At 37.1% G+C, this 25,467-nt stretch overlaps 4 protein-coding genes and 2 long non-coding RNA genes across 15 annotated transcripts; 3 read left to right on the top strand and 3 right to left on the bottom strand.

Annotated features, from left to right (window-relative positions):
* Window positions 1-35: 35 nt before the first annotated feature.
* LOC112189197 (integrator complex subunit 9) lies at window positions 36-6,293 on the bottom strand. Its single transcript, XM_024328475.2, has 13 exons — window positions 6,275-6,293; window positions 6,141-6,176; window positions 5,206-5,341; window positions 4,669-5,067; window positions 4,318-4,532; window positions 3,183-3,512; window positions 2,822-3,032; window positions 2,545-2,637; window positions 2,352-2,443; window positions 1,466-1,583; window positions 1,280-1,365; window positions 715-766; window positions 36-581 (listed from the first exon to the last, which is right to left on the bottom strand). Exons 3-13 carry the CDS (start codon window positions 5,212-5,214, stop codon window positions 66-68), a joined length of 2,121 nt encoding a protein of 706 aa, XP_024184243.1. The 5' UTR covers window positions 5,215-5,341; window positions 6,141-6,176; window positions 6,275-6,293; the 3' UTR covers window positions 36-65.
* On the top strand, window positions 6,250-9,453 carry LOC112189206 (protein PALE CRESS, chloroplastic). 3 transcript variants are annotated; one of them, XM_024328486.2, is made up of 8 exons: window positions 6,250-6,410; window positions 6,733-6,933; window positions 7,032-7,099; window positions 7,179-7,373; window positions 7,488-7,574; window positions 7,922-7,972; window positions 8,154-8,333; window positions 8,890-9,453. In XM_024328486.2, the coding sequence occupies exons 2-8, from the start codon at window positions 6,813-6,815 to the stop codon at window positions 9,121-9,123; spliced, it is 936 nt and encodes a 311-aa protein (XP_024184254.1). In that variant the 5' UTR covers window positions 6,250-6,410; window positions 6,733-6,812; the 3' UTR covers window positions 9,124-9,453. The 3 variants fall into 3 exon arrangements, with proteins under 3 accessions (XP_024184254.1, XP_040368775.1, XP_040368774.1); XM_040512841.1 differs by having other exon boundaries at window positions 7,005-7,099; window positions 7,931-7,972; XM_040512840.1 differs by having other exon boundaries at window positions 7,005-7,099.
* Window positions 9,454-9,592: 139 nt separating this feature from the next.
* Window positions 9,593-12,112, top strand: LOC121051025 (disease resistance protein RPV1-like). The gene is made up of 3 exons (XM_040512838.1): window positions 9,593-10,374; window positions 10,681-11,776; window positions 11,949-12,112. Exons 1-3 carry the CDS (start codon window positions 9,869-9,871, stop codon window positions 11,967-11,969), a joined length of 1,623 nt encoding a protein of 540 aa, XP_040368772.1. The 5' UTR covers window positions 9,593-9,868; the 3' UTR covers window positions 11,970-12,112.
* Window positions 11,969-16,845, top strand: LOC112189184 (disease resistance-like protein DSC1). Its single transcript, XM_040512839.1, has 7 exons — window positions 11,969-12,217; window positions 12,309-13,487; window positions 13,574-14,340; window positions 15,661-15,744; window positions 16,009-16,052; window positions 16,257-16,306; window positions 16,415-16,845. Exons 1-3 carry the CDS (start codon window positions 11,969-11,971, stop codon window positions 14,156-14,158), a joined length of 2,013 nt encoding a protein of 670 aa, XP_040368773.1. The 3' UTR covers window positions 14,159-14,340; window positions 15,661-15,744; window positions 16,009-16,052; window positions 16,257-16,306; window positions 16,415-16,845.
* Window positions 16,846-17,422: 577 nt separating this feature from the next.
* LOC112181996 lies at window positions 17,423-22,344 on the bottom strand. Of its 8 annotated transcripts, XR_002929235.2 has the most exons (11): window positions 22,052-22,342; window positions 21,837-21,971; window positions 21,668-21,717; window positions 21,418-21,527; window positions 21,100-21,166; window positions 20,697-20,778; window positions 19,366-19,515; window positions 19,101-19,179; window positions 18,147-18,435; window positions 17,879-17,953; window positions 17,423-17,754 (listed from the first exon to the last, which is right to left on the bottom strand). It is a non-coding gene; the product is annotated as an uncharacterized LOC112181996 (long non-coding RNA). The 8 variants fall into 8 exon arrangements; XR_005804853.1 differs by having other exon boundaries at window positions 17,423-17,953; window positions 21,418-21,547; window positions 22,052-22,344; XR_005804855.1 differs by having other exon boundaries at window positions 17,423-17,953; window positions 20,697-20,797; window positions 22,052-22,344.
* Window positions 22,345-23,171: 827 nt separating this feature from the next.
* On the bottom strand, window positions 23,172-23,840 carry LOC121051871. Its single transcript, XR_005807289.1, has 3 exons — window positions 23,686-23,840; window positions 23,570-23,609; window positions 23,172-23,286 (listed from the first exon to the last, which is right to left on the bottom strand). It is a non-coding gene; the product is annotated as an uncharacterized LOC121051871 (long non-coding RNA).
* Between the last annotated feature and the right edge of the window lie 1,627 nt (window positions 23,841-25,467).

Here is a 25,467-nt window from a genome sequence, read left to right as displayed (position 1 = left end):
AGGGAAAAGAGTAAGCTGTGCAGTCTAATAAAGAATTGTATGAAACAAAGAGAAATTCCCTTCATCTAAATGCCATCTAGAACACTTCCTATAGATTCAAAAATTATGGAAGCTAAATTTTCACTAGTAGCAGTAATAACTGTGCTAGTTTCTTTGACTTCTATAAGTGCTTGGCTAGGATCATTTACAAGAACTGCAGAAGCAACATTTTCTGATTCAGAACCTCTACTTGCTTTTCGGAGAGTACCCTTGATGCCCCTGCCTGACAATACTGTCATTAGCCTATCCAAATCAGGTGAACCCCAGTGTACCAGTTGTCTGATCTCTGAGGACTCCTGCACATATCCAGGTATCAACCGTTGTTTGCCATGCTCTCTGAAAAGCTCTCCCTTCAACCTTGTCATACTAATATTTCCCTGTTTCAAATTTCTCCAATCAAAGTGGAAAGCCAAGTCTGTTGCAATCTCTAGTTCTGACTTGTCCTTCAAGCTTGGGATACATAATGTTTCATCAGGGCAGTACTGGAAGATTGAGAATGCAGTTGATTTTGAAGAGTTAATCAGCTTCAAATCCTTGGGGAACTATTTGAGCAGAAAATAGAAGACTTATTAAATAGTCAAAATCTTATACATCAATACATCATTTGCCCAAAAAAAAAAAAAACTAATCTTATAAATCAAGAAAAGCGCATCAAGAGAAGGAAAAGGGAACTACCAGGAGAACTTTTGGTTGCAATATGTTCAGCAATGGTTGAACTTTCTGCAACCTACAAAAAGGAGATCAAGGTTCCGATAGAGTTCTGAAGTGGAAACCACAAGTTGCAAGTCTCAAAGTAGTTGTTTACTAACTTGTAATCTTTTATGCTAAGTCAGAAGATGTTATAAACCAGATAACTTCTATACAAAAGCACATTCAAGATGGAAACAAAAAGATGACAACTCATATGCCTTCTGGCTGGAAAAAGACAGAAAAATACCACCAAAGCCAAGGTACCCATTTTCAAACATGCCAACAGCTCTCACAAATACCACAAATTTGGAGCTGGAAGGCCACCAAAAAGTATCTGTTGATATTAAAACTCAATTTCCAATTTGTTTGAACTCTAAAAATGTGTTGGAAAATTCAATACAACATGCAAATCTTCAGTGAAACCAAGTTGTGTCCGTCTAAAGCATGTGGCTTGGTGCTTATAGTGGTGTTTTGTCAAGGATTGTCACATTAGATTATTATGTATCAAGCAAAATGATTTGTCAGTGTCAGAAAGGAAGATACATCCTACCTTATCCCAGAAAGAAATGAGCACTGAAGAACCTTCATTGCCATTGGCTTGAAAGGCAAGAGAGCCAGCTCAACATCCAATTCATTCTACAAATACAGACACAAGGTGAAATGCTTCTGACGATTTCTTTGAACTATTTAAATGCACATGTGCACTTCAAAATCCAGTGGAAGTATATATTAGTACCTCAAGAATGAGCAGAGAGTTCTGATCCCCACACCAGCGCTGCAGGAAATGAACAGCAGGACCAAGCCGCAGACTCCAGTGAGGAGAGAAAACTATGCATGGCTCCTGCCAATTCATTCTGTCACAAGGGTCAATTTCTGGGGAGAACATAGATGAAATAACCCCAACACAACTTGCTTAAAAACCCAAAATTACCACTAAATGCCATTTAATTGTGCATCTTTCTCACAATATACAAGTATGCCTTTTTCGTTTTCTTTTTTCAATATGAATTAACTTCCAAATAATATCTATGGCACAATAAAACATACCGCTTCCTCTCATTTTTCTGTCCCCTTCTAATCATTTCAAATCTCATACTAAGTGAGCAACAACCTTTGGGCTGTGAGAAGCAGACAAATTCCCCATGTCTGGTACCAACGAAGAAAAGAAAAGAATAGAAGATAATTACTCTCCCTAACTTTCCATCTTTTGGTCATTGATGAAAATGAAAAAGAAAACACAAGAGTGACAATAACTCCTTTTTCCTCCAAAATCTTTGTCCATAACACAGGTAAGGTTTTAAGTCAAAGTTGGCTCATAAAAGAAAACATGCAGTTTTAGTAATATCCTCCTTTTTTTCATTCTTTCTTTTCTTTTTTTATTCTCTTCTTTGTACAAAACACAAATTTAAACAACCAGACTTAGAAATACAAACATCTCGGACCAAATGTAAATCAATAAGACTTTTGCGCTGTCAGTGACTCAATGCCCTCAAGTACCAAACCCTCAAGTACCAAAAACAATCCCATTAAAACTAAGATAGTAAACAAGCAGGTTCTGAACAGTACACTAATCACCAAGAAGAAATATCTTAAAATGAGAAAGGAAAAAATACAGAACTCACAATAATTTAGGTGAATGGATGGCTGGAAACACATGAAGCTTCCCCTCATTTATCAGCTCGACATGTCCAAACAATGGCTGACCAGAAAACAGCTGTAGGACCAATGCAAAGAATGATTGCAATGCCTCAAGTTGGCAATTAAAAATGAAAACTCCAAACAAAGTAGAAAGAACAATAAGCCATATACTTGTACCTTTTCTTGCCGCTGTTTGCATAGCCATTCAGGTATAATGTTGGTGAAAGCCAATAATTCTTCACCTACAGAAGAAATAATATAAATAGGAACCTGTAACAGGAAAGAGAATTTTAAAATGCCGCATTATATTAAGTCCCTGATTTTTTTGGGGAGTCTAGAAGGGGTGTGGAAACACTAAGAACTAAAATAAAGTAAATCCACATTCCCCAATCAGGCCCAATTGAATAGAAACAATTTTAAAAAATATTTAAAACTTATAAGATATATTATCTACCTTCAAATCCGAAACATCCAGTGAAGTTGATATTTGTTCTAACAGCTGCAGAACAATTCCAAGTCGACCAACTGGAATAAGGACCGAACCCCCAGCTTTTACAGAATCAATGACATGGGAGGACAAAAAAGCTAGTTTCTGATTTTCCTCCAGATTATCATCAACATGAAGTACCGACTTGGCCAACTCTTGTTCATCATTTTCTTCATTTCTACACATCAATTCCAAAAGTGGAAAGCTCTGATTTTCAGCTTTTCATTATGACATGAGAAAAACTAAAATCTTTATTCCAATTAAGAACAAAGGGAAAATCATAGGATTAGAAAAAAAAAAATGATCCACACTAATTAAACCATCATACCTGAGAGATGAAAAATCATGTGTAGTTGGAACGAAGTTACTGTGATCATTCTCAATATCTTCTGTAGCATCCAAGGAAGAAAAATCCGAATATATTACAGTATCATTCCCTTGAAGAGCAATATAATCAAAATTCATTGCATGAGCAGAACCGAAGATGGAACTAGATATGAATGCAATTCCTCCTTTTGGACCATTTATTGTCCAATTACAAGCGCCTATTTCCAAACCCGAACTGAATGCCTTTATAATCAATGTACTGTTGTAGCAGGTTTCCTCTGCATATTTAAGTCTCTGAGCCTTCTGCATGCAATCCTTCACATCTGCTGCACTGAGAAGTACTCTTTATTATCATTTTCAAATAGAGAAACTTGCTATCTAGGAATTTCAGAAATTAAATGAGGACCAAAAGTATTGGAGTGAAAAGCTTAAGCAGCAATTCCAAGCTGTTTATCCCATACACCAATCTAAGTTATATTGGTTTTACGGAAAACTTTAGCAAAGCCACCTGAACTATTGACTGAGTTACATTTTGGGGCCCAAATCTTAAACTTACGGATTGAAGGGCCTGTGAGGGTGCGTTCATCCATTCAAAAAGAGAGAAAAGGAAGAAATGAAAACGCAGGAAACAGGGGAAGAGATGGAAAACAATGCTAAAAATCAGAATCATGTGCATGACACAAGTTAAAGTTTAACAGACTTCTTATAGATGGATGGGCGAAACAGTTAGATATTTTCAAAACTTCGAGAGGCACAAAAATATGGAAGTCTTAATGTTTTTCTGTTCATACCCCAAAAAAAAAATCTGGTCAATAGTTCGGGGTGCATTGCTCTTGTTTTCCCGTATTATATTATACTTCATGCCCCAGAATTGGAAGTGGTAGAAGCAAAATGAATATAGAAAGAAAAAAGAAATATAATCTCGTTAAGATTATGAGTCCTAAGCCAAATCCATTGTTTCCGAACTGGGAAATTGTAATTAATGTACCACCAGTGGAATATGAACAATAGCAAGACCATGTAAATATCAAGTCCATCACAGAAAGTCATAATGAGGACATAAACATGTCCAACAGCTTGCCCAACCAAGAAGTACTCATAAAACAAACAAGATTATGTGGTGCAACATTAAGTACCTGTATAAGGGCATCCAACTACCCATCTCTCCTCCATCTTTGCCTAAAGCTACATCTCTCAAGGAAGATGGTAGAAGCTTAAGCTCTTCCCACTTCATCCACTGAGGAATACATGACTCTTCAGGTCCAAAAAGCTGCCTGATTTCCATGTGCATTGAAACAAGATCCTCCATCATAAGCTGTCCAAGTCTTGCTGCGGCTTCAGTCACGTATATCTGAGCATTTTAAAAACAGCAAAACTAAGCATATCAGATTGAAATCCTTGGAGAAGCTAAATTTGAAGTTAAGAACTAATTCACTAATACACCAAATAAAGAGTATGACTCTATGTCTTACAATGTTACACCATACCTTAGCAGAGAAACCCTTTATTCGAGAAAGAAATGGTAACCCTAGCATACCCATCGGACTTGATATCAATACCACATCAATAAAAGAGGTATTCCATAGGTGCAAGTTCCTGACAGTTTTGTACCAGGGCTCTGCATATATTAAATCATCGGCATCAAGGGGCCTTTCAACCTTTTGTCTCTTTCGAACCAAGGGTTCTTCCAAATCTAAAGGACCACTACGATTTGAGCATTTGGGATTCGGTTTATCTACAGAACTAGCTTTTGAAGCAGAAGGAATAGGAGAGAAGATTGTGAGAGCTGAAAGGTCTAATGGGCAATCCAATAAAATCCTAAAACCACATATATCGAGTATGTGACAAGGTGGGAAATGGTAACCACCACCTTTCCTCAAACATGTCTGCAAAAAAGATATAGTAACAGAATATCAAAACAAAATAAAAGCAATCCAACGCAACACGTATTAGAATACACACACACACACACACACACACAAGATTAATGCTTATGCAAATAAAATATTGAGAAAGAAACTTACAAACTTCATAGCCACCAAGAAAACACAGGGTCCTAGTTTGGTAGGTTGGACAGTATTCTACATAATACTGCAGAGTGCACCTTATTGAATTGTATTGTATTGGATAAGAGGCTCATTAAGTGTGCTGTGCTTGACACTGCACCAGATAAGATGTTGATGAACCGTTAAAAAATTGACATATATTTTTTTTTTACAAGAAGAGTTAGGGGAACAAAGTAAACAACTGTCAATACGCAATCAGCAATTACATAGCCTATCTTCACATACTATGTAACTTATGTCTATTGCAATGCTTTCACTATTTGGGAGTAAAGAAGGTGAAGCTGGAGAAACAGTCAAATTAAACTCAATGCTCTGTGGCTGAAAGGTTTTTTCTTTTCGTTTTTTTTTTTTTTTCAGAAGATAAGATATAGACTTCAAAAGCACCTCCAACATCATAAACATTCTGAAATCAAGACCAAAACTTTACATGAAACCCATCCCAGAATACCCTAATTCAAACAATCCTTCAAACCAAAACCTTAACATTCTCCTCTTTTACAACCTAACCTCTTGAAGCCCTTCTTAGATTAAACTCCCTTGGTAACACCCCAAATCAGCCCTGCCCCTCCACTTAGCCACATTTAATGCAATACTTTCATTTAAAAACACCCTATACTCTTTCTTTCTTTTCTCTTCTTTTCTTATATAGGGATCTGAATAAGGAATTCATTAACAGAAAAGCAAATGTAGAGAGCAATGGACAAGGAATCCACTAAACCCAGAAAATCAAGCAAACAAACTAATCAGAGATTGAAAAACACCTACATTCCACTTTGGTTAACTAATAATTCAACCCAGCTAAACCCCAGATAAACCCTAAAATAAACCCCAATTTGTACCCAATACAAAACCCAAAATAACAAAATTGAACAATAATTTAAACACAAACTTACAATATAATATGGGATCAGAGACTGAAAGAGATTCAGCTGATGAACAACAAGAGAAGAAGAACCGATTAAAGATGTGAGCTTTTGAGGGTTTAACAAACAAGGCGCGGAAGAGTTAGTGAAATTTTCCAAAGTACCGAAATTGTCCTTCCACTTGTTTGAAATTTACATTCAAGAAGGTCCTTTTTATCCTTTCCGTTTCCTCTTCTGTGAGCAGCAGCAGCAGCAGCGGTCTCAGACTCTGAGTCTCTCAGAAACTTGGTAGAATTGAAGGTACCCTTTTTGCTTCCTCCAATTACTTTCAAAGTTTGCGTCTTGATTTGTTTGTTATGGTAAAGGTCCAAGCTTTACTGTTGCTTCTGGTCTGGGACTTGATTTTCAATTTGAAACCAATAGCCCAACTTAGTTGCAAGTTCTGTTTTGATGTCGAACATGTTTGGGGTTCTGTCTTGATTGATGCTTATGTGGTTTGTTGGTCAGTCGATTACTAGTTTACTAGTAGTTTCTTTTCTTCAGTTTGTGTAGTTTAAGTGATGTGGCTGGCATTATCTAGTGTTTAGTTTAACAACACTTTTGCTTCTTTTCTTGTTTGTAGATATGGTAAAGCGAATAAGTAGCTAAAGTTTATGTGTATTTTCATATAAACTCTAGCCTGAGTGATACAACACAACAGAAATGGAGGCGAGGGTGTTCCCGCTTACTAGCACATCAATTCCATTTTCACTTTTTCCATCGTCTTCAACCTATCCAAGTCTTTGGTTCTCGCCTTTAAGACCCACATATGCACCTGGCACAGGTACATATACCTTATAACGTTTTAGTACTCAATATCTCTTGGTTTTAGAATTCGTTTGATTTTTCCTGAAGTATGCTTTCTGGGTCCTGTAATGGCAGTCTTGAGGAGGAGCATGAAAAAGGAAGAGCCACTATTAGAAGGTCTTCCGAAAGAGTACTACGATGATGTAAGTGAATTGCCATCCACAGAAATTAATTCTACTTTTGGAAGCTGGGACTGGAAGTAAAGTTTTTTTTCTGAATCAGGAATGGCAATCACAACAAAGGGAGAAAACTAAGGAGTTTCATCGAAGACGTCAAGAGGAGGACGAAGAGGAGGAGAGAAAGATTGAAGAGTACCGTGAGATTGGCATGAGATTGAAGGATTATCCAGAAGAAGATGTTCGGAAAGCTCGGAAATTGATTTCCAGCTTTATTAGAGCGGCTGAAGAAGTGGAAGAGGTAACTCAGGAATCCAGTGTGCAGTAATTGGCTACTGGCTTAGTCTTTATGAGGACATACCATCTTCAGTTCCTTGTGAGTCTGAGTTCATTGATGTTTATTATATGTATGCAGAAAATTGAGGAAGCTGGTGAGAAAGGGGAACTGACTGAACTTGTTTTGATGGTCATATGGAATCGCCTTGACCTCGCTCGACGGGATGTAAGTTGGTGGTGAGATGGCTTTAAGTTTCCCCACTTAATGAATCTAATGTTAAGACACAGGTCATAGCAACGTTTATCTTTGGTAGCATATGTGATACTATATTCTTAAGTATCAGGAATATGCAATGATAAGAACTTTGGTCAACTGAATTCTATATTTTCCTTTTACAAAGGTACTTGAAAGGGCTTTGAAAGAATTTGCTTCTTTTATAACCTAGCTATAAGTCAATAAACTAGCAATCTTTGCTTAGTTGGAGATCTGTAGGATTCTGATATTAGAAGTCAATTAGCCAGTACTCTTTCTCTCCGGAATAATGATTTTGGCCATTGGTGACATTCTGACAGGATGAAAAGGATGTTATTAGAAGTCTTGACTTGCTATACAGAAGGATTGAGGTATGAGTTGCTCTGTTCCTAGTTCTAACCTTGCACATAATGATTTCACCAATTTGGAACCAGCAGTTGGAAGTTTAAGCTGTTGTGATTACATATTTAATAGTTAGTTTCAGCCTGAACATCTTGCAGAATCAATTTAGATTAGCCTTTATACCCTTTCTAATATTTAGCAACATTTCAGGCTGAGATTTTGAAACAGGAGGCCTCACCTGCCATGCGACTTCTCAATGATCTTTTAAATATGCATGATGGTTTTGATGATGAAGGGTGGCAGAAGGAATGTAAAAAGCGCATGATTGATACATTTCCACGCGAGGATCCATTTAGCATTTTAGTTCCAGAAGGATTTGACATTGATAAGGTATGCTGTAATTTTGCTGATTCCAGGCTTATAATCAAGTTGGTTTCAGATCACTACTTTTATACAGCTTTGAATTTCTGCCCTTGGGTTTCAGTATTGAATCGTTACGAAATCCTAGCTCGTAAAGGTAATTTTCTTGGGTTATTCTTATATCTATATCAAAATGGTGGGGGTTGCATTTTGTTGGTTTTTTAAGCAGATCTAAAGAACATCAGTTGATTAAGTCTTATCTATCTTTACATGGTGCGTCCAAATGTCAAATTCATGATATCATTCTTTCTAGGGAAGGGAAAGGAATGAGACAATACTGAATTTGGTATTACTTATTAGAAAATTTTGGCAGAAAACTAATGGACAAACAGTTTACACTTCAGATTGCAAGTGAACAATCTCGCATGTGGCGTTTCTAATCATGCCACATAAAATTTTACGATTCTCAGATTGATGATGTTGTCAACAAATTTCTGTAATTTTTATTATTATCTGTTATTATTTTTATCATTCTTACTGACAGTGTTTATTGTTTTCTTATTTGATAATCCTTTTTCTCCATCAGCATGAGGGACCTCTTCGGCCACCGCTTGAAGTAGATGACGCTCTACTGAGGGTAGACTTTGTAAGAGAGGTTGATGCACTGCTACAAGAGGTTCGGGCTGAGCAAAGCGAAGTACAAATTACACAAGGGCTTGATCCTGAATCCATTGCAAGTAGATTGAAGCAGCAGGAGAAGCAACGGGCCATACGGCTGGTAGAAGCTATACTAAACCTGGCCATTAATTTAAAATGGTAGCAACTGAATGTCTATTATAGAGGGCTTGTGGGAGGGAGTTGTTGCAAATGCAACCCAAGAAACTCTTAGACACAACTGCCCGCATACAGCAGCTCTCTCACAATGATGGTACCACTCTTCAGTCACTTTCAGGACCGCCCACTATTTAGTGTAGCATTACTTTTCTTGTTATGAACTTATATATAGGTAGGTATTGGAGAAAATGTCAGCTATTTGTCAGCTACATGTCAGAAGCATAAATGTAAAAGCGGAACAGAAGGCAATGCGGTTCTATTGCTACCTAAAACCTTGTTGAATGAATGAAGCAAAACAACAAAATTAAGCCTTGCATGTGCTCATGTCTTGCAACTGGACTCAATATGAATCACACCTGCATCCACATTAAAATCTGAGAATCTTTTAATCTAGAAGACGTTGATCTCTAACATCCACATTAACCTCACCCTAAATACTAGTACACCCTATGCCCCTATTTACAAGTATCTAACTTGATGACTTGATCTCACAAGTCATTGGAAATCTTACCCAATAGACTTGGAAATGAACCAGAACTGACAGTCAAAGCTCATCTCTGACCAAGGATCAACACAAATTCTTATCGTAGCCTCGTAGGTGGAATCCGATAATGAGAAAAAAAAGAGTACAATTACTACAACCTGCATCACCAAAGCTATGATATAAACAGAGTATTTCCGTCAACAACACAACAGGCGACTCTGATTCTGAAATTCCGATTAGGAGATCGATGGCGTCAACCTCTTCTTGTCGTCAATGGAAATACGATGTGTTTCTAAGTTTCAGGGGGGAAGATACCCGTGGGGGTTTTACCGGTCTTCTGTATGCTGCACTGAATCAGAGAGGAATTCACACCTTTATGGATGACCGAGAGCTTGAGAAAGGAAAATCCATACGGCCTGAACTTTTAGCTGCAATTGAGGAGTCTCGATCTGCGATTGTCATTCTCTCACCCAGATATGCTTGTTCGTCATGGTGCTTGGATGAACTCGTCAAGATTATTCAATGCATGAATGAAATGGGCCAACAAGTCCTCCCCGTCTTCTACGGCGTGGTTCCTTCTGTTGTGCGGCACCAAAGGGGAAGTTTTGAGCTCAAAAGCAAGCGCCAAGAAGATGTGCAAGTAAGGGAACATGAAGAAGTTTATGGGCAGAATAATGAGGACAGTCTAAATGCGTGGAGAGCTGCTTTGACACAGGTCGCCAATCTTTCTGGCTGGGATTTCAACAATTATCGGTAAGTCTCCTTCCTCCATACTAGTCATACCTTAATGTGTTTCCTTGCTAAAGTAGATATAGACATTCAATTCCATCCTTTTGAGAGCAGGATAATCTCTTCTTTTGAAAATGAACTATTCTTTATTATTTAAATTGGTTTTGATTTTTCTGATTGAGGGATGGATACGAATGGAGAGCAATGAACATCCAGTCAATTTGAGAGACTCACTGGATTACCATCTTGCATTTACTTAATCTTGCCAAATGCTAATATTGTTTTTGCCGCTTAAGTTTCTAACTCACAATTTTATCAAAATTTTCTCAGAAATCCAACAAACCTAATTGAGGAAATTGTTAATCATATACTCAAGAAGTCCGTGTATATATCTTCAAGTGTTGACAAGGGCTTCATAGGAATGGGTTCCCGCATTGATGATTTATTAAGCAATTACATACGTCCACAGCTTCGTGGGGTGCGTTTTATAGGGATCCATGGCATGCGGGGCATAGGTAAGACAACACTTGCTCGAGCTATCCATGATCAAATTTGTCAGGATTTTGACCGATCCTGCTTTCTTTCCAATGTTAGAGAAATGTCTAAAAACAATGGAATAGTTTCTCTACAAGAAAAACTTCTTTCCAGAATCCTGATGGCAAAAATTAAAAATATAGAGGATGAATACACAGGAGCTGCTATGATACAAAGGCGGTTGTGTAGAAAAAAGGTGCTTGTTGTGATTGATGATGTGGATCAGTTGACACAATTAGAGAAATTGGCTGGAAGTCACAAGTGGTTTGGTCCAGGGACTAGAATTATCATAACCACCACAGATGTTCAGTTGTTAAAGGCACATGATGTTGATGCTACGTACAAGGCTAACGGCTTAAACTGTGATGAAGCACTTCAACTTTTGAGTTTGAAGGCTTTTAAGAAACTTCCCCCACCAAAAGATTATTTGCATCTGTGCTACGATATTATAGGGTATGCTAAGGGGCTTCCGTTGGCTCTCGTGGTTTTAGGTTCTTTTCTATTTGGTAGAAGCCCTGATGAATGGGAAAGTGCAATAGATAGGCTAAAGAACACACCAGATAAACGCATTATTGACGTGCTTCGGATTAGTTTTGATGGACTGGATGAAAAAGACAGAGAAATATTCCTACATATCGCTTGCTTTTACAAGGGGAAGGATAAGGATCGTGTGACACAAATACTAAACTATTGCCAGCTAAACCCTGTCATTGGTTTGAGTGTTCTTGCTGATAGATCTGTCATAACTATCTCCAACAACGAACTGTGGATGCATGATTTGCTACAAGAATTGGGCTGGGAAATTGTTCGTGAACAGTCTCCTCAAGAGCCAGGCAAACGTAGTAGATTATGGTCTCATGAAGACATCAACAATGTGCTGGAGAGAAACAAGGTGAGAATTTGATAATGAAAAAAATGAGCATATTATTATTTGTGTTCTGCACTTCAATTATTCTGTAGAAAAAAAAAAACAAGGCAGATTTGCTTGTAATCTGCTTAGGTCTTGGTATTCTTTGTATTCTGCACTTAAGTTATTATTCTTGTTTTTCATTATCCGGGAACAGATTCAATCCAAGGCATGGTAATGGAGTTGACAAAATTACAAGTGGCTCATTGGAAGCCAGAAGCCTTTTCAAAGTTGTCTCAACTTAGTCTTCTCCATATTCGTAATGTGGACCTTCCCAAAGGCCTCACTTGCCTTTCTAATTCCTTGAGACTCCTCGAATGGACTGGGTGTCCCTTAAGATCTCTCCCAAAAAAATTTAAAGCACATGAACTTATTGAACTTAACTTGTGCCACAGCAACATTAAAAAGCTATGGAAGGGAACAAAGGTATGGCTATTAGTTATAGTCTACTTGTTTATCTCTATGAAGCAAATTGTCTGTTCTGTGTGGTGGCTCACTGTTTTGATTTTATGAGCAGAATTTTGACAAGTTGAAGTTCATCAAACTCTGCCATTCTAAAAAAATTGTGGAGAGCCCCGACCTCGCAGGTGTTCAGAATCTTGAGACTTTAGATCTTGAAGGATGTTCTCATTTGGTAAGAATCCATCAATCCCTTGGATTTCTCAAAAAGCTTATTGTCCTGAATCTTAAAGACTGCAAAAGTCTCGAGAGTCTGCCAAGTAGAATTGAAATGGAATCTCTTGAAACATTAATTCTTTCTAACTGCTCAAAAGTTAAGAAGATTCCCGAGTTTGTTGGAAATATGGAACGTTTGTTGGTGCTTTGTCTCGATGAGACTGCCATTGAGGAACTGCCTGTTTCAATTGAACAGCTGACTGGCCTTGTGTCATTGAATGTAAGCAACTGCAGAAAACTTGTTTGTCTTCCAAGCACCGTCAATAAATTGAAGTCTGTTGAAAATCTTAATCTTTCTGGATGCTTGAAACTCGGCAAGCATCAGTTAAATATGGAGGAGATGGACTGTTTTGAGGAAACTGATGTGAAGAGTGGGTATGCAATAGAAATGTCATCTACCCTTGATCGCATAAAACATGTGAGAGGTTTAATCTTTCATCGATGCAAAGTAGTTAGGGGATCTTTAAATAAGTTTTTGCCTTCTGGATTGGTGCAAAAAGTGAATACACAGCCAATGAGTTTCTGCTTGCCTATATCTCAAAATGGGAATACAGAGCCAACGAGTTTCGGCTTGCCTATATCTCAAAAAGTGAATACAGAGCCGACGAGTTTCCGCTTGCCTATTTCTGGTCTGTGTAATTTAACGTATCTGAACCTGAGTAATTGCAATCTTGGTGAAGGAGCATTTGCCAACAAATTCGGTTACTTTCCCTCTTTGGTGACCTTGAATCTAAGTGGAAACAATTTTGTTCACTTTCCTGCAGGCATTCGATTGCTTTCTAAACTTGAGAACTTTAACTTGGAGAATTGTAAGAGACTTAAAGAGTTGTCAGACCTTCCATCAAATAGTAGACTAGATTTAAGGGCAGATGGTTGTACTTCACTGAAATACTTGTTTGATGCATCAAATTTGAACAGATTAAATAGATCATATTTCAATTTCATCAATTGCTTCAATCTAAATGGCAATGAAGGATGCAATAACATAGCATTTGAAATGCTGAGGACATTCATGTATCAGGTACTCCCTTTCCGAGTGTGTGTGTGTGTTTCTGCTCAAATACCTATAGACATTAATCAGCTAACAACCTATCTCTTCTTGCACAGGGAATCTCTAATAAGAGGGAAACTTTTCAAATTGTAATTCCTGGAAGTAATATTCCTGAGTGGTTCAGCCATCAGAGTGTTGGGTGTTCATTAAGTGTATCTCTACCTGTGCATTGGAATAACAGTCAGTTTTTGGGATTTGCTTTGTGTGCTGTTTTTGTACTCCATGAGCACCATCCAGTGGATGAGCTTTATACAGATGAATTCAAGACTTTTAATGCAACACATCATCTTGTATGTTGCCTGAAGCTCAATGGAAGAGAATTGGAAGTATATGGCAGACAGCCTGCATTTCGCTTTAGTGAAGAATTTTGCCAGGTTAAATCAGATCACCTGTGGCTATTCTATGTATCTCGTGATAAATACTTTGGTACAGAGTGGTGGCATAACAGTTGCAGTCAGCTTGAGTTCTTATTTGAAACCAGAGGGCCGGGTCTGAAGGTGAAGGAGTGTGGAGTCCGTCTGATATATGAGCAAGAAGTGCAAGAGTTGAACCAAACAACCACTCAATCAAGCAGTAGGATGTCTCAAGAGGATATATTGGTTGGCACTGGTAGCAGAACTTGCACGCTTGAAGAATTGTAGGACTGGCAGAAATATAGGGGATCCACCACTGGCCACTCTGAAAGACCACAATTAAGGACTTTCTGATCCCATGGCTCGAAATGAGTTGCAAATCATGAATGGACAATGCCTCCTCTTCTCTCATTTGAATTTCTGCAGAAATTACTTTCTGGAGCTCTCTTGCCTTCATCTTTTACAGTAAGGTGAGTCTCGAGCACTCTAGTTTTGATATTTTGCCTAATATTAGTGGACTCCCCCAGTTATTTGCAAATGACACTATAATCTTACTTGCATGGCCGATATTATTGAAGTAGTTTTACAATAAACTGAATTGCCTCTCTGTCGTTAGTTTTACAATAAACCGATATTATTGCCTCTCTGTATTGTAATAAGGTTAGACCAGTGTTCTTTTTTTTTTTACTCTGAAGTCGGAGAGAATGAGGCTAAAGGGGGAATTGAAATCCAAAAAGTTTGATAATTTATGGTTAAACAATATGAATTAAGTTTCCAAGGATATGTATTCAACACAAATGTCTACTTTTTCAATATGGATGTTGCAGTTACGAAAATTTATGCCCTGTCCTGTTTCGGATTCTTGAGTTTGTTTTCAACAGACGGCTCCCCTTCATAATAGGGCTGCCTATTTGCTCATTTCATGCTGCTGTTGTGTCATTTCATCATCGTGTCGAGTACTCATACAATAGTCCTATAATACTGCTTGGATTTCGTACATTATCATATTATAGTCACTTTATTCGTATCATTCTATTCAAGGTATACATTATCATGTTTCACAATTGGGTTATTTGTGATGTTAATCCAACTTGTTTACTGTTTTCGGTGGAAGGTAAAGTCATTTATGAGTGCATTTCAACTAGTGATGAATCCAACTACACTAACTTCATGTTGGGTTCCAGACTTCCAGTCATGGAGTTCATAACTTAATATCTACCAAACTATAAAGCAAATTTGGCAATCTGCCAGAGCTTGTCTGCCGGAAGCAATTTCGTATATTACTGGTTCCCTTTACCTTACACGGTATTGGACATAGTTGATAAACTTCATGGATTATTCATGCATATAATTGTCTACTGTCTGTAAAAGTAAACTCCCTTAAGCATGGTAGCTTCCAGATAATTTCAGCGTTTATACTCTTGCAAGATACGATGGTCATGGTGATAGTGAATTCAGATGCTCACAATTTCAGTTATAAATTTCTAAACAAAATGTTGCATGTATTTTAGAGTGATTCAAGATACAATAAGAATAGAAATTTATGTTTAAATAATCTTACTGGTTTGCCGTGAACCATAGACACCAAGTATGTTTTCCTGTGACGGTATCTTTGCAATCAATGAACCGACTCATTATGAATTTTATGCTACTCTGTCTCTACTCTCTAGTACAGTTTTCAAATTGAGGAATTGTTATGTTATATGTATTCGTATGTGTAATGTAATGTGTTTATAAGTATTTATCGTTCCTTTATTAACACTATGATAATTATTGAAAAATCTCTGCAGCGACACTGCTAGCTGGGGATAGATCTGTAGCTGGGTTGATATTCATTCTGGCATCAGATGGCATCAGATTAATCTTGCACCCATGTAAGTTTGCACCATCAATCTCCATATGATAAAATCTGTATGCCACAGCCAAAATAGCACAGTTTAGTCATTTTTCCATGGCTCAACAACTTTTACTAGACCTTAAATCTTCAAGAAGATCTTTTACATAGTTGCAAAAAATTCTGTAATCCTGGTTTCAGAAAGTATTTTATGCAAGTCAAGGAATTAAATTATTTCTTGCTTTTTACAGTTAAAGTTTTTCTTTATTATGGTACTTATTCATTTTTTGTTTAACCTGGACAGCTTGGAAACGTTTGCACTGGGCTGAACATACATACAGAGAAATGGTACATGTTTTTTGTTGAAGTTCTTGTGTTCATTCATTTCTTTTAGTCCCTGGTTAATATATAGGTGCCCAATCTTCAATTTGAAATTTACTATATTGTTGTGATTAAAGGATATTCTAATAGTAATAAGCAACTAAAATAAATGATTAGTTTGTGGAGTTGCGGCAATGACATGCTTAATGACAACGTTTTGTGAAATTGTAGTGTGTTGGCAATTTTCGAGGTTGATTCAAACCAGGACTTTTAGGGTGAAGGTGGGTAGGCATGCTTGCAGGGAGATTTCATAGTAGGCATTGTTGTTATTTTGCAGGCTTTGGTAGGCAGATTTTACATTCTTCTGCTTTCTTGCTATTATTTTGCAGGCTCTTGAATGTAGTCCTCCGGAGCAACATTCTCTGCCAGGCTGCATTCTCCTCCAGAACAGTGCTCTCCTCAAGAGCAGCAACAAATTGACTCGGATCTCTTTTTTAAGCTGGATGTGTTCTTGAGGCTGCGTGAATTACTTGGTGTGTGTGTGGTACAAGAAGTAAATTGAATGCATGGTATGCAATCAGTTTAAGGGAGGAATTGTTGGAGCTGTTAGGGTTTCAACTTATTATTTTAGAGTTATTTCATTTAAAGTTCAGTTAATAATCTCTATTATTTGGGGACATGCAAGTAGGGTTTGACTATTTCCTTAACCATATACCACATCTGTAGGTTGTGTTAAACTTGGGTTGTTTGTTTCGATTTAATCTTCTTGTAAGGCTGATTTAAGCCAACAGTTTGTTTTGAATTCAGTAAGATTCATTCTCTATTTTTGAGTGCATAGTATTGAGCTTTGAGTTTTTCAACAGCATGAACATTTATTTGATCTCATCCAGAATCCTAAACCCATATATTCTTATTCAACGAATCTGGTTTTTTATTCTACGGGTATATATTTCTAGGTTGAGGTGGATGGGAAAGGAGCAAGTCAAGTAATAATGGAAGCAACAATTGGAATTGTGCTTCGTCGGTGACTAGTGATGAAGGAGGTGGGAATAGAGCCCCTGGGGTTAGTTGCTAGATTAATGGGTCTGCATTCATTGCCAACTTCAACGGTTACTGATTCATCTTCTACCTTATCAATCGCCTTCCGCTTCTAGATTTTACTCCGAGTTCACTCTTTAAAAATTGTGTCGGTTTCTTTGTGCACTTTGCCTCTGAAGTTTCAGATAGATGACCACCATTATTGATAGGCATGTGTGATGGAGGTCGCCAGCGTTACAGATTTCTTACCCACTACACGTCGTTTGTCGTATATGGTAATTTTGCCCTTCCGTCAATTATTATTACTAGAAAATTCGCCCACGCGATGCTGCGGGTTTGTGTTTTTTATAGACGATAGGAGTAGTAATCACAATCTTAGAATATTTGCCAAATATGCTATCGTTTTACATATCATAAAAGCTGGTTCACAAAATTTTTCACCAACTCATCCAAACTTGAGAGTATTCCAGCCTACATACATAAGAGAAGACAATTGGTAAAGAAACTGATGAGGTACGTTCATTGGTTTAAAATGGTAGTAAGTTGTCCTTTCGCATCTCTGCTAGTCCCACATTTCTCATTGATGAAATTTACTAAATCTTTCAAGTCTCAGCCTCGACCATACTCTTCACCATCCTTGTTGCCCTTTGGGAAGAAAAAATTCAATATCGGATATCAACTCACTCCATACCTACACAGGACTTGCATTAGGCCATGCATTTATCCCTCTATAATCTCTTTTTTTTCTTTTTAACAGAATTTCACTTATCATACTTCGTCAATGTCAAAACAAATTGACCAAACAATAAACTCACTTCTCAACCACCGTCAGTGCTAAGATCACTCCAATTGCTCCTCCAGAGAAGGATGCTACTATGGGATCAACTTCACTGCAATTTGACAAAGAAGCACGTCAATCAATGAAACTGGAAAAGACATTAGTATTAACATCATTAGCTTGATATCCACATATGTAACATGGTCAGTTTCCTAATGTCAGAGGATCCTGACCCTACTTCTTGATAGTTCTAAATTAGAAGATACTAAAATGAGAATAAAGTTGAATTGAAAAACAAAGGGTACCTGATAAGGGTGTATGCATTAGTTATATATCTCTCTCTAATTCTTCCATTATCAAATCTAAACATTCCTCCATTTCTGCCTTACGGATCACCAGCCTCTTCCACATTGCAAGTTCAATTAGATGCAAGAGAATACTTCTGTGTGGCTGAAAATTCCAGCAAGACCAGCCTATATATAATCTCCTCCATTTTGGCTGCAAGGGACGAATATGCCACAGCAAACAATTCCATAGTCAAAGCTTTGTTTTCTTTTCTTCTTTCACGTTTGCTCTTCACTTCGTGAAAAGTATCTACACAATTGCAAAATACAAAAATCCACGTACTTCAGGAATGTACGAAGATCGAAAAAACAAACATAACAAAAATCAATCACTGTATATCACTATAAACACAATCTTCCAATTACAAAAACACCTCCAATTTCTGAACTAAATGACCACTAATAAATTTCCAAAAACACCTCCAATTTATGAAGCGTTTACCTGATTTACAAAGCCAACGCCAATTACTAAATTACATAGTCCTCCAATTTACTGTAAAGTTTGTAGGCTAATTCTAATCTAACAAAAACAACGAAAACCAACCATAAACTCAGAAAACACTTGATCACCACTCCAAACCATTTGACCACAAAGCTGAAAATGCACAACAAAAGAAAACAAAAGTGCAAGATCTACTCAGAAATCAAACTGATCCATCAACAAAAAAAAAAAAAAAAACTGCAATATCTACCCGGAAATCAAACTGATCCATAGACAAATCCAAATTTAAACCCAAATGGTAAACAAATCCTGATTTGATTCAGTCCCCAATTCCACAGACATTCCTTTCTTGCCTTTTCAAAGCATAGGCAACATCCATGGAATGACCTACTATATAGCTGAGCAATAGAAAGACCTTTGTACACTAAAACCCTAAAACAATCTTCTCTTTAGTATATACACACAATGCTAACCTTGGAGCAGAATCCTTAAACTCCCAAACTTCTGCCTCTGGGCTCAGCTTCTTGAATATACACGACTTTCAAGTCCCAACTACACAAAAACAACAAATCAGGTTTTCAATGCCTAAAAACAAATATAAAGAAAAAACAAAACAGTAACAACTATAGTCAATGAATAAATAAAATCTGATAAGAAAAAAACTATAATTTTCGGTCAATTGATTGCTACAAATATTTTAAGGAACAAAATTCATATTTAATTTTAATAAAAACAGACCTGTTATACAACACTGCAGCCTTAGACGACAACAGAGTCTAGAACTTTACACTCTTTTGTCCTAACTTAACGGTTACTGAGCTGAACCTTCACTCCAACCACTATAACAATCTTCAGTTTCCAAAGAGAATTTATCCTGATAGTACTGACCTGCAAAAACTAAGAGCATCATTAAGACCAAGTAGTCTGTGTATCAAATAATCCATTGTACTATCAAAAATTGCTTAACATATTCTGTTTCATTTAAAATAAAAAAAATTAAAAAAAAATCAAATCAAATCATAAATGTCATTACAAAAGGAGATGAAATCAGAAGTATGTGATGTAGTTAAATTACAATTTAACTATAGATTTCTTTTAATGATGTCCATACATGTTTTTGTGCATTCACTATGCAGATAGATGAAGGGAAAGTGCTATGAGCTTTACAGGTTAGCATTTTGAGTCTCACCTAATCAATTATGTTTTAATTGAAGTGAACTAAGATTCTATCTTTTCTGTTTCTTTATCTCTGTAATTTTTGATTAAACACACAAAAGGAGGAAGAGTCAACAAAACAACAATGTTCAGAAGTATACACCAAAAGAAAAAAATCTAATTAAAAGTTGTTATCAATTGTATAGCTGAATTTGTCAAATTGAAGGTTTATATGTTTGATAGTTAGAGGCACATATGTGCATGTACCTGAAAGTAAAAAAGGAAAAGACACAGAAAAACTTGACAAATAACTCAAATAAACCATATTGACAATTTCAAATGGATCAGAGTTTACAAAAAGTAAGTAAAGAGCCACTTCAGTGTCTGAAGCAGAGAGTGAAACCAACAACTGAATAGCAAATGAAGTTTGTAATGTTGATGAATGAAATCAAATGTAACCACTTTTCATTAATATAAGAATACCAAAAAAAAATTCAAACTTTAATGTTCAAAATCAGATATAGGAACCAAAAGCAAAGAGACACTGTAGTACTTTAATGCATTACAAAATAGAACCTGCCTTAAGACACTGTAATCATATTGCACTAAGCAAAATCATAATCTACAGCTACCAAAAATGCAAGTTCCATACTTCAAAAAAAAAAAAATTGCAAGTTCCATGCTGTAAGAAAAAAAGATTATACCCTTATATAAGCCCCATCAATAAGCTCAGAATATATTCTTTTGGTTGTGTATAACAAATTCGAGTTTCTACCCGAAAATCAGAACACTGCTCTACTTTATGAACCATAGAATGTAACTCATTCTCTGAATTGTAAACAGAAATCTACAAAATAAATGAATCTATATATAAAGTAGAAGCAATGTGAGCAATGTATGAGCTGAAAAAGTACCTTGATTGGCAGATTCAAGCTTCTCCTTTTCCTCAAACCCGAGGGCGCAATCAAAATTTTTCTTGATATTCTTGATCCTCTCCTGGAGTTTATTTACAGCGCTAGTTAAAGACAATAATTATGAATTATAGTTATTGCAAAGAAAATAGTTCTATTTACTACTGCCATGAGTTTCACCCTGATTGTATGTAAAATATTGCATTGTGCAGTTGGCAACATATTGCACGACTCTGACATGGATAGTCAAAATTATCTTATGCATTACTTATTGTGTTGCCACTAATCCATGCATACCATATTGAATTCCTTATCCAAAATTCCAATAGACATATAAAATCTAATCCAATCAAAGCGAAGATAGCAATGCGAGAGGGAGAAAAACAAAAAGGCCAGAGAAAGTAACCTGAGAGTAGAAACCGGTGGTGTTGTTAACGATGCTTGAATTCTCTTCTGCTTCTTCTTCTTGTCATCTGCGAGGGTCAAGAGGTAGAATGAGCTCAAAGTAAAGGGAAGCCGTGAGATGAATCTTATTGTTCACCCTCTTGTGTGGGGTGCACTTGAGAAAGTTAGAAAAAACATTGACAAATTAGATCATTGGTGATTATCCAAAATAACATTGAATCTGACCTACTGCAACACTGTTTCTACCATTACGACCCGTTTTAAAATGTAGACACTGAAAAGAGACCCAATTTTCACAAAACCCAAATCAAACACATACCTCTTCTTCTATTGAAAGCTTCCTTGCAAACTCATACCTCCTCTTCCTTGCAAACTCATACCTCCTCTTCTAGCAGCGATCTTTCCTGTTCTTCTTCCTACAACTATGGTCTACAATCAAAATCAAATATCTTACGTCAAATTGATAATCAACAATTTAGTCTGATCAAGTCTAATATCATAAACCCAACATCCATAACCGATACAATATACAAAACAACGACAAAGATGAATAAAACTAACAACCAAACCTCTTCTCTTTGCTTCCACTTCAAACCTCTCCCACTTGAATATGCACAGCCTGCAAATTGAAAACAGAAAACAAAAGTAAAAAATTATGATCGATACACAACAGAACAAAAAATCTCCCTCCCAAAGTGATTACAACAAAGAACCCTATAAAAATCAACAACACAATACCTCCAATATTAAGCCTTTCAAAACCCAAAAAATGGCGAATCCAGTAGTTATCCAAACTCAGACCAACTTCGCCTCTTCTTCTTTCTAATTCGACACTGTAGATACTACAATCGCCTTCGTCTTCTCCTCTCTATTCTAAATATCAGATAAAATTCAGACAAAAATAACACAATCAGTTCACTCAATTTCTATTCGAAAACGGTGAGAAAACGTACCAAGTGAGTTCCGATTTTCTGGATGCTAAAACTATAGGTTGAAGCAGTGGTGAAAACTCTTGATTGGAAACTCCGATACTAAGCTTTTTTCGTTGTTGATGTCGGGGGTTCACTCTTTCTAATCGAGTATCAACTTCTTCCCGTCTCCCTCTTCTTCAGTCTCACTCTCTCTCTCTCTCTCTCTCTCTCTATCCCTAGATAGATAGAACGCAGCCTGAAGCTCTCTCTGTTTCTGTCGCGCTATCTCTCAAACTGAAGCTCTCTATCTCGCGCTCTCTTTTTCTCTCTTGCTATTTCTCGATCTTTCTAAAGTTATCCACACACACCGAAAAAATAAAAATAAAAACAATAATAACAAATAAAAAAGGGGTTTTGTCCATTTACCCCATTTATAGGGATTTTTTTCCCCATTACCCCATTAAGTTTTTTTAATTCCCTCTTACCCCATTTTGTTTTTAATTTTTTTTTAATATCATTTTACCTCTCATCCCTTTGTTACTTAGAGAGAGAGAGACCATAGGAGACTTCGCCGGAGTAGGTCACCGTTCGCAGGATTCCGGTTACCGATCACCGGAATCCGGTCAACTTTCACCAGAATCCGGCCACAACTTTCTCCGGAATCCTGTCACAGGTCGCTGGATTCCTGTCACCGGCTGCAGCCCACCGGAATATGCTGAAAATCTCACCGGAAAGTTTTTTTGCCCCCAATAGACATCTATTGCCCCCTAATAGAGGGGTAATAGACGTCTATTGGGGGCAAAAGACGTCTATTGCCCCAATAGTCTATGGCCCCCTAATAGACGTCTATTGACCCCCAATAGACGACTATCAGCCATGTATCACCCCCCAGTAGACGTTTATTACCCCCCAATAGACGTATATTGCCCCCCAATAAACGTTTCGGTTACCGAAATTAAAACTAATCTTCCTAAAATTACACAAATAAAACTTTGATTAAAGAAAAAAAATCAGAGGTTATATCAATTTAAAGCATCTATTGCCTCCCAATAGACATGTATTGCCCTCCAATAGACTTTTATCAGACGTCTATTGGGAGGCAATACACGTCTATTGTCCACCAATAAAACTTTTTTTTATTCTTTTTTCTTTCCTTCTAGGCCTTCTGCCATCATGAAACTGGCCTCCATCTCATCAACTCTCTTCCCAAGGACCCCTTGTGCAGCTATTTCCACTGCCACCTCTTCAGACGCCTCATCCATCTTCATATCTTCCAACTACACCAAGATGCACAACCAATAATCAATGCAATCCAAAATTCTAATAACTAATTCATCATTCACAATTATGCTTATCCACTTGCTTCATTAATCAATTATTCAAATTGCAAACCGAAGATTTAAGAAAAAGACCAACTCCTGAACACAATCCAGCAACAAAAACCAGCTGATTTGGTCTCTATCTAATTTCAATTTCGTTTTCCTTTGCTTCAATTTCACGGCAAATAAACAAAAGGTAAGCAAATTCCAGAAAGTGATAAACCGGAAAAAGGAAATTGACCTTGGAATTTGACGGTGAGGTGGCCTGGATCTGGAACCGCCTGCAAAATCAGCCAAGATTGATGAACCAGATCATGTACAGATCATATTTATATATAGGTGAAATTGAAAACTTACAGCAGGAACAGATCCCGAGAGAGAGCAAGCCGGCAATCTACACGGAGAGAAAATCACAGTGACCAAAACCGAGGCGTAGACGAGGAGAGAGAGCAACGCCAGCAATCTGCACGGAGAGAAAATCACAGCGAGCAAAAACACAGGCGGTGACCAGGAGAGAGAGTCCGGTGTCGGCGATTGCACCGAGGAGGGAGGGAGAGAGAGAGAGTGTCTGCGTGAGAAAGAGATAGAGAGTTGAGAAGGGATGTGGCTGTAATTCATTCATTAGACTAAGGGTAAAATTGTTATTTCAATTTAAATTGGGTTAGTGGGAATAAAAATCTGTTGCTGGGGTAAGTGGAATAACTTTGGCTCATTTTGGTGCTTTTGGTCAAAGGAGCAGTAATGTATAATCAAGTCCAAATACCGACTCTCCTTGGCAGCCTGGAAATTGTGGTAGAAGACCAGGGGCAGAATCGTCACTCCACTGTTACATGAACAGTTGTGAACAATAAACTCATTTTTCATATATAGTATAATATGACAAGGAACTTGATTAACATACGGAAAACAAAACAAAATAATATATAAATTACTGAATACCATTTGGTCTAGTGACATATCTTTTTTTTGGTAAGTGAGAGACCATGAGTTCAACTACGAAAAACTAGTTGTTATAATTTTTAGTTATTGATATAATAAAATAAATATTCTATCTTTCACTAACTGAATTATAAATCAACTCCTCTTTTTCTCCATATACTCGATAAGTAGTTTTGGCGAAGTGACACGGTGAGCAAAACCTGTTTTCTGCAACCTGTCCACAATGCAATCTCCATGATAAAGATGTGAACATGGCATACCTGTTGCTTCAGAACCAACCATAATCTTCTCCAAACAAATAGAACACAATATCGTTGAAACTTCCACCTTCACCTTCTCTAAGACGCAATCAACAGTATGCTTACCGTCACAAATTCAGGCTCATTATAATGAAAATATATCGATGGAGACCAACCATTGTTTGGTTTAGAGAAGTAGTGCACCAGTATATAGACTAACACTATCTGGGATTTAATACATGCTGGTTTCCCCATAGATTTCGGAATAAAACATTCCAAATTGAGCTAGGATTTCTTTCCTTGTGTTGTCAGGGAAGGTTCTTAACTAAAGAAAGATCTAGAAGACCCGTGTCTGAGTGTCTCAAGGTCTGAGCTGATTCAGTAGGACTTTGTGAGTTGATGGAAAAGCTCTCTCCAGAGTCAGAGTTAATGGAAAGCTGCACAGAACCACTGCAACATGGCAGAACTACGGTGGTCACCATCAGAAGCCCCAAAAGTTGCCGCCATTTCTCGAGTCATATGGGAATGACGTTACCCTATCTTATTTTCAATTTGATTTTCTTTGCCGGCGTTTCGGCTCCCATGACTTTCACACCCGGTCTTCACATTACCATGTTTGACAAACTGCACTATAATTTGAACATTTGTTCAGGTGTCATGTACGCGTTTTTCTTTCTATATTGGAGTTGTTATGTGTTATGCAAGAGGAATTTTTCAGCACTAATTGCGTTTTGCTGCTTCTATCTAGAGTAGGGCTGTCACTCGGTCGGTTCGAATCGGTTATAGGTATTACCAACTTCAAAACCAAAGCTTTTGGTTTCAAAACTGAGTTACCAATTACCAACAAAATTTTCGGTTGTTAATTATATCTACCAAATTCGGTATTTCGGTTTTCGGTATTACCAACTTTAAAACAACTAATTCTTTATAATATAAATTAGAATGAACAAAACTAGGTTTT

Source organism: Rosa chinensis, chromosome 1 (assembly GCF_002994745.2).
Source record: "Rosa chinensis cultivar Old Blush chromosome 1, RchiOBHm-V2, whole genome shotgun sequence".
NCBI lineage: Eukaryota > Viridiplantae > Streptophyta > Magnoliopsida > Rosales > Rosaceae > Rosa > Rosa chinensis.
This window is presented reverse-complemented; position numbering and strand designations above follow the sequence as displayed.

What these genes read in the sequence shown, in the direction of transcription:
- LOC112189197 (XM_024328475.2), bottom strand. An exon ending in TGGATGTTTCGGATTTGAAG is followed by an intron (nt 2,638 to 2,821) that starts GTAGATAATATA and finishes TTCCTGTTACAG; the next exon opens with GTTCCTATTTATATTATTTC. An exon ending in TCATTTCTTTCTGGGATAAG is followed by an intron (nt 767 to 1,279) that starts GTAGGATGTATC and finishes TCCTTTTTGTAG; the next exon opens with GTTGCAGAAAGTTCAACCAT.
- LOC112189206 (XM_040512840.1), top strand. Translation starts at nt 6,813, where the DNA reads ATGGAGGCGAGGGTGTTCCCGCTTACTAGCACATCAATTCCATTTTCA. An exon ending in CGGCTGAAGAAGTGGAAGAG is followed by an intron (nt 7,374 to 7,487) that starts GTAACTCAGGAA and finishes ATATGTATGCAG; the next exon opens with AAAATTGAGGAAGCTGGTGA. An exon ending in TTGACCTCGCTCGACGGGAT is followed by an intron (nt 7,575 to 7,921) that starts GTAAGTTGGTGG and finishes ACATTCTGACAG; the next exon opens with GATGAAAAGGATGTTATTAG.
- LOC121051025 (XM_040512838.1), top strand. Translation starts at nt 9,869, where the DNA reads ATGGCGTCAACCTCTTCTTGTCGTCAATGGAAATACGATGTGTTTCTA. An exon ending in TGGGATTTCAACAATTATCG is followed by an intron (nt 10,375 to 10,680) that starts GTAAGTCTCCTT and finishes AAATTTTCTCAG; the next exon opens with AAATCCAACAAACCTAATTG. An exon ending in ATGTGCTGGAGAGAAACAAG is followed by an intron (nt 11,777 to 11,948) that starts GTGAGAATTTGA and finishes ATCCGGGAACAG; the next exon opens with ATTCAATCCAAGGCATGGTA.
- LOC112189184 (XM_040512839.1), top strand. Translation starts at nt 11,969, where the DNA reads ATGGAGTTGACAAAATTACAAGTGGCTCATTGGAAGCCAGAAGCCTTT. An exon ending in AGCTATGGAAGGGAACAAAG is followed by an intron (nt 12,218 to 12,308) that starts GTATGGCTATTA and finishes TTTTATGAGCAG; the next exon opens with AATTTTGACAAGTTGAAGTT. An exon ending in TGAGGACATTCATGTATCAG is followed by an intron (nt 13,488 to 13,573) that starts GTACTCCCTTTC and finishes CTTCTTGCACAG; the next exon opens with GGAATCTCTAATAAGAGGGA.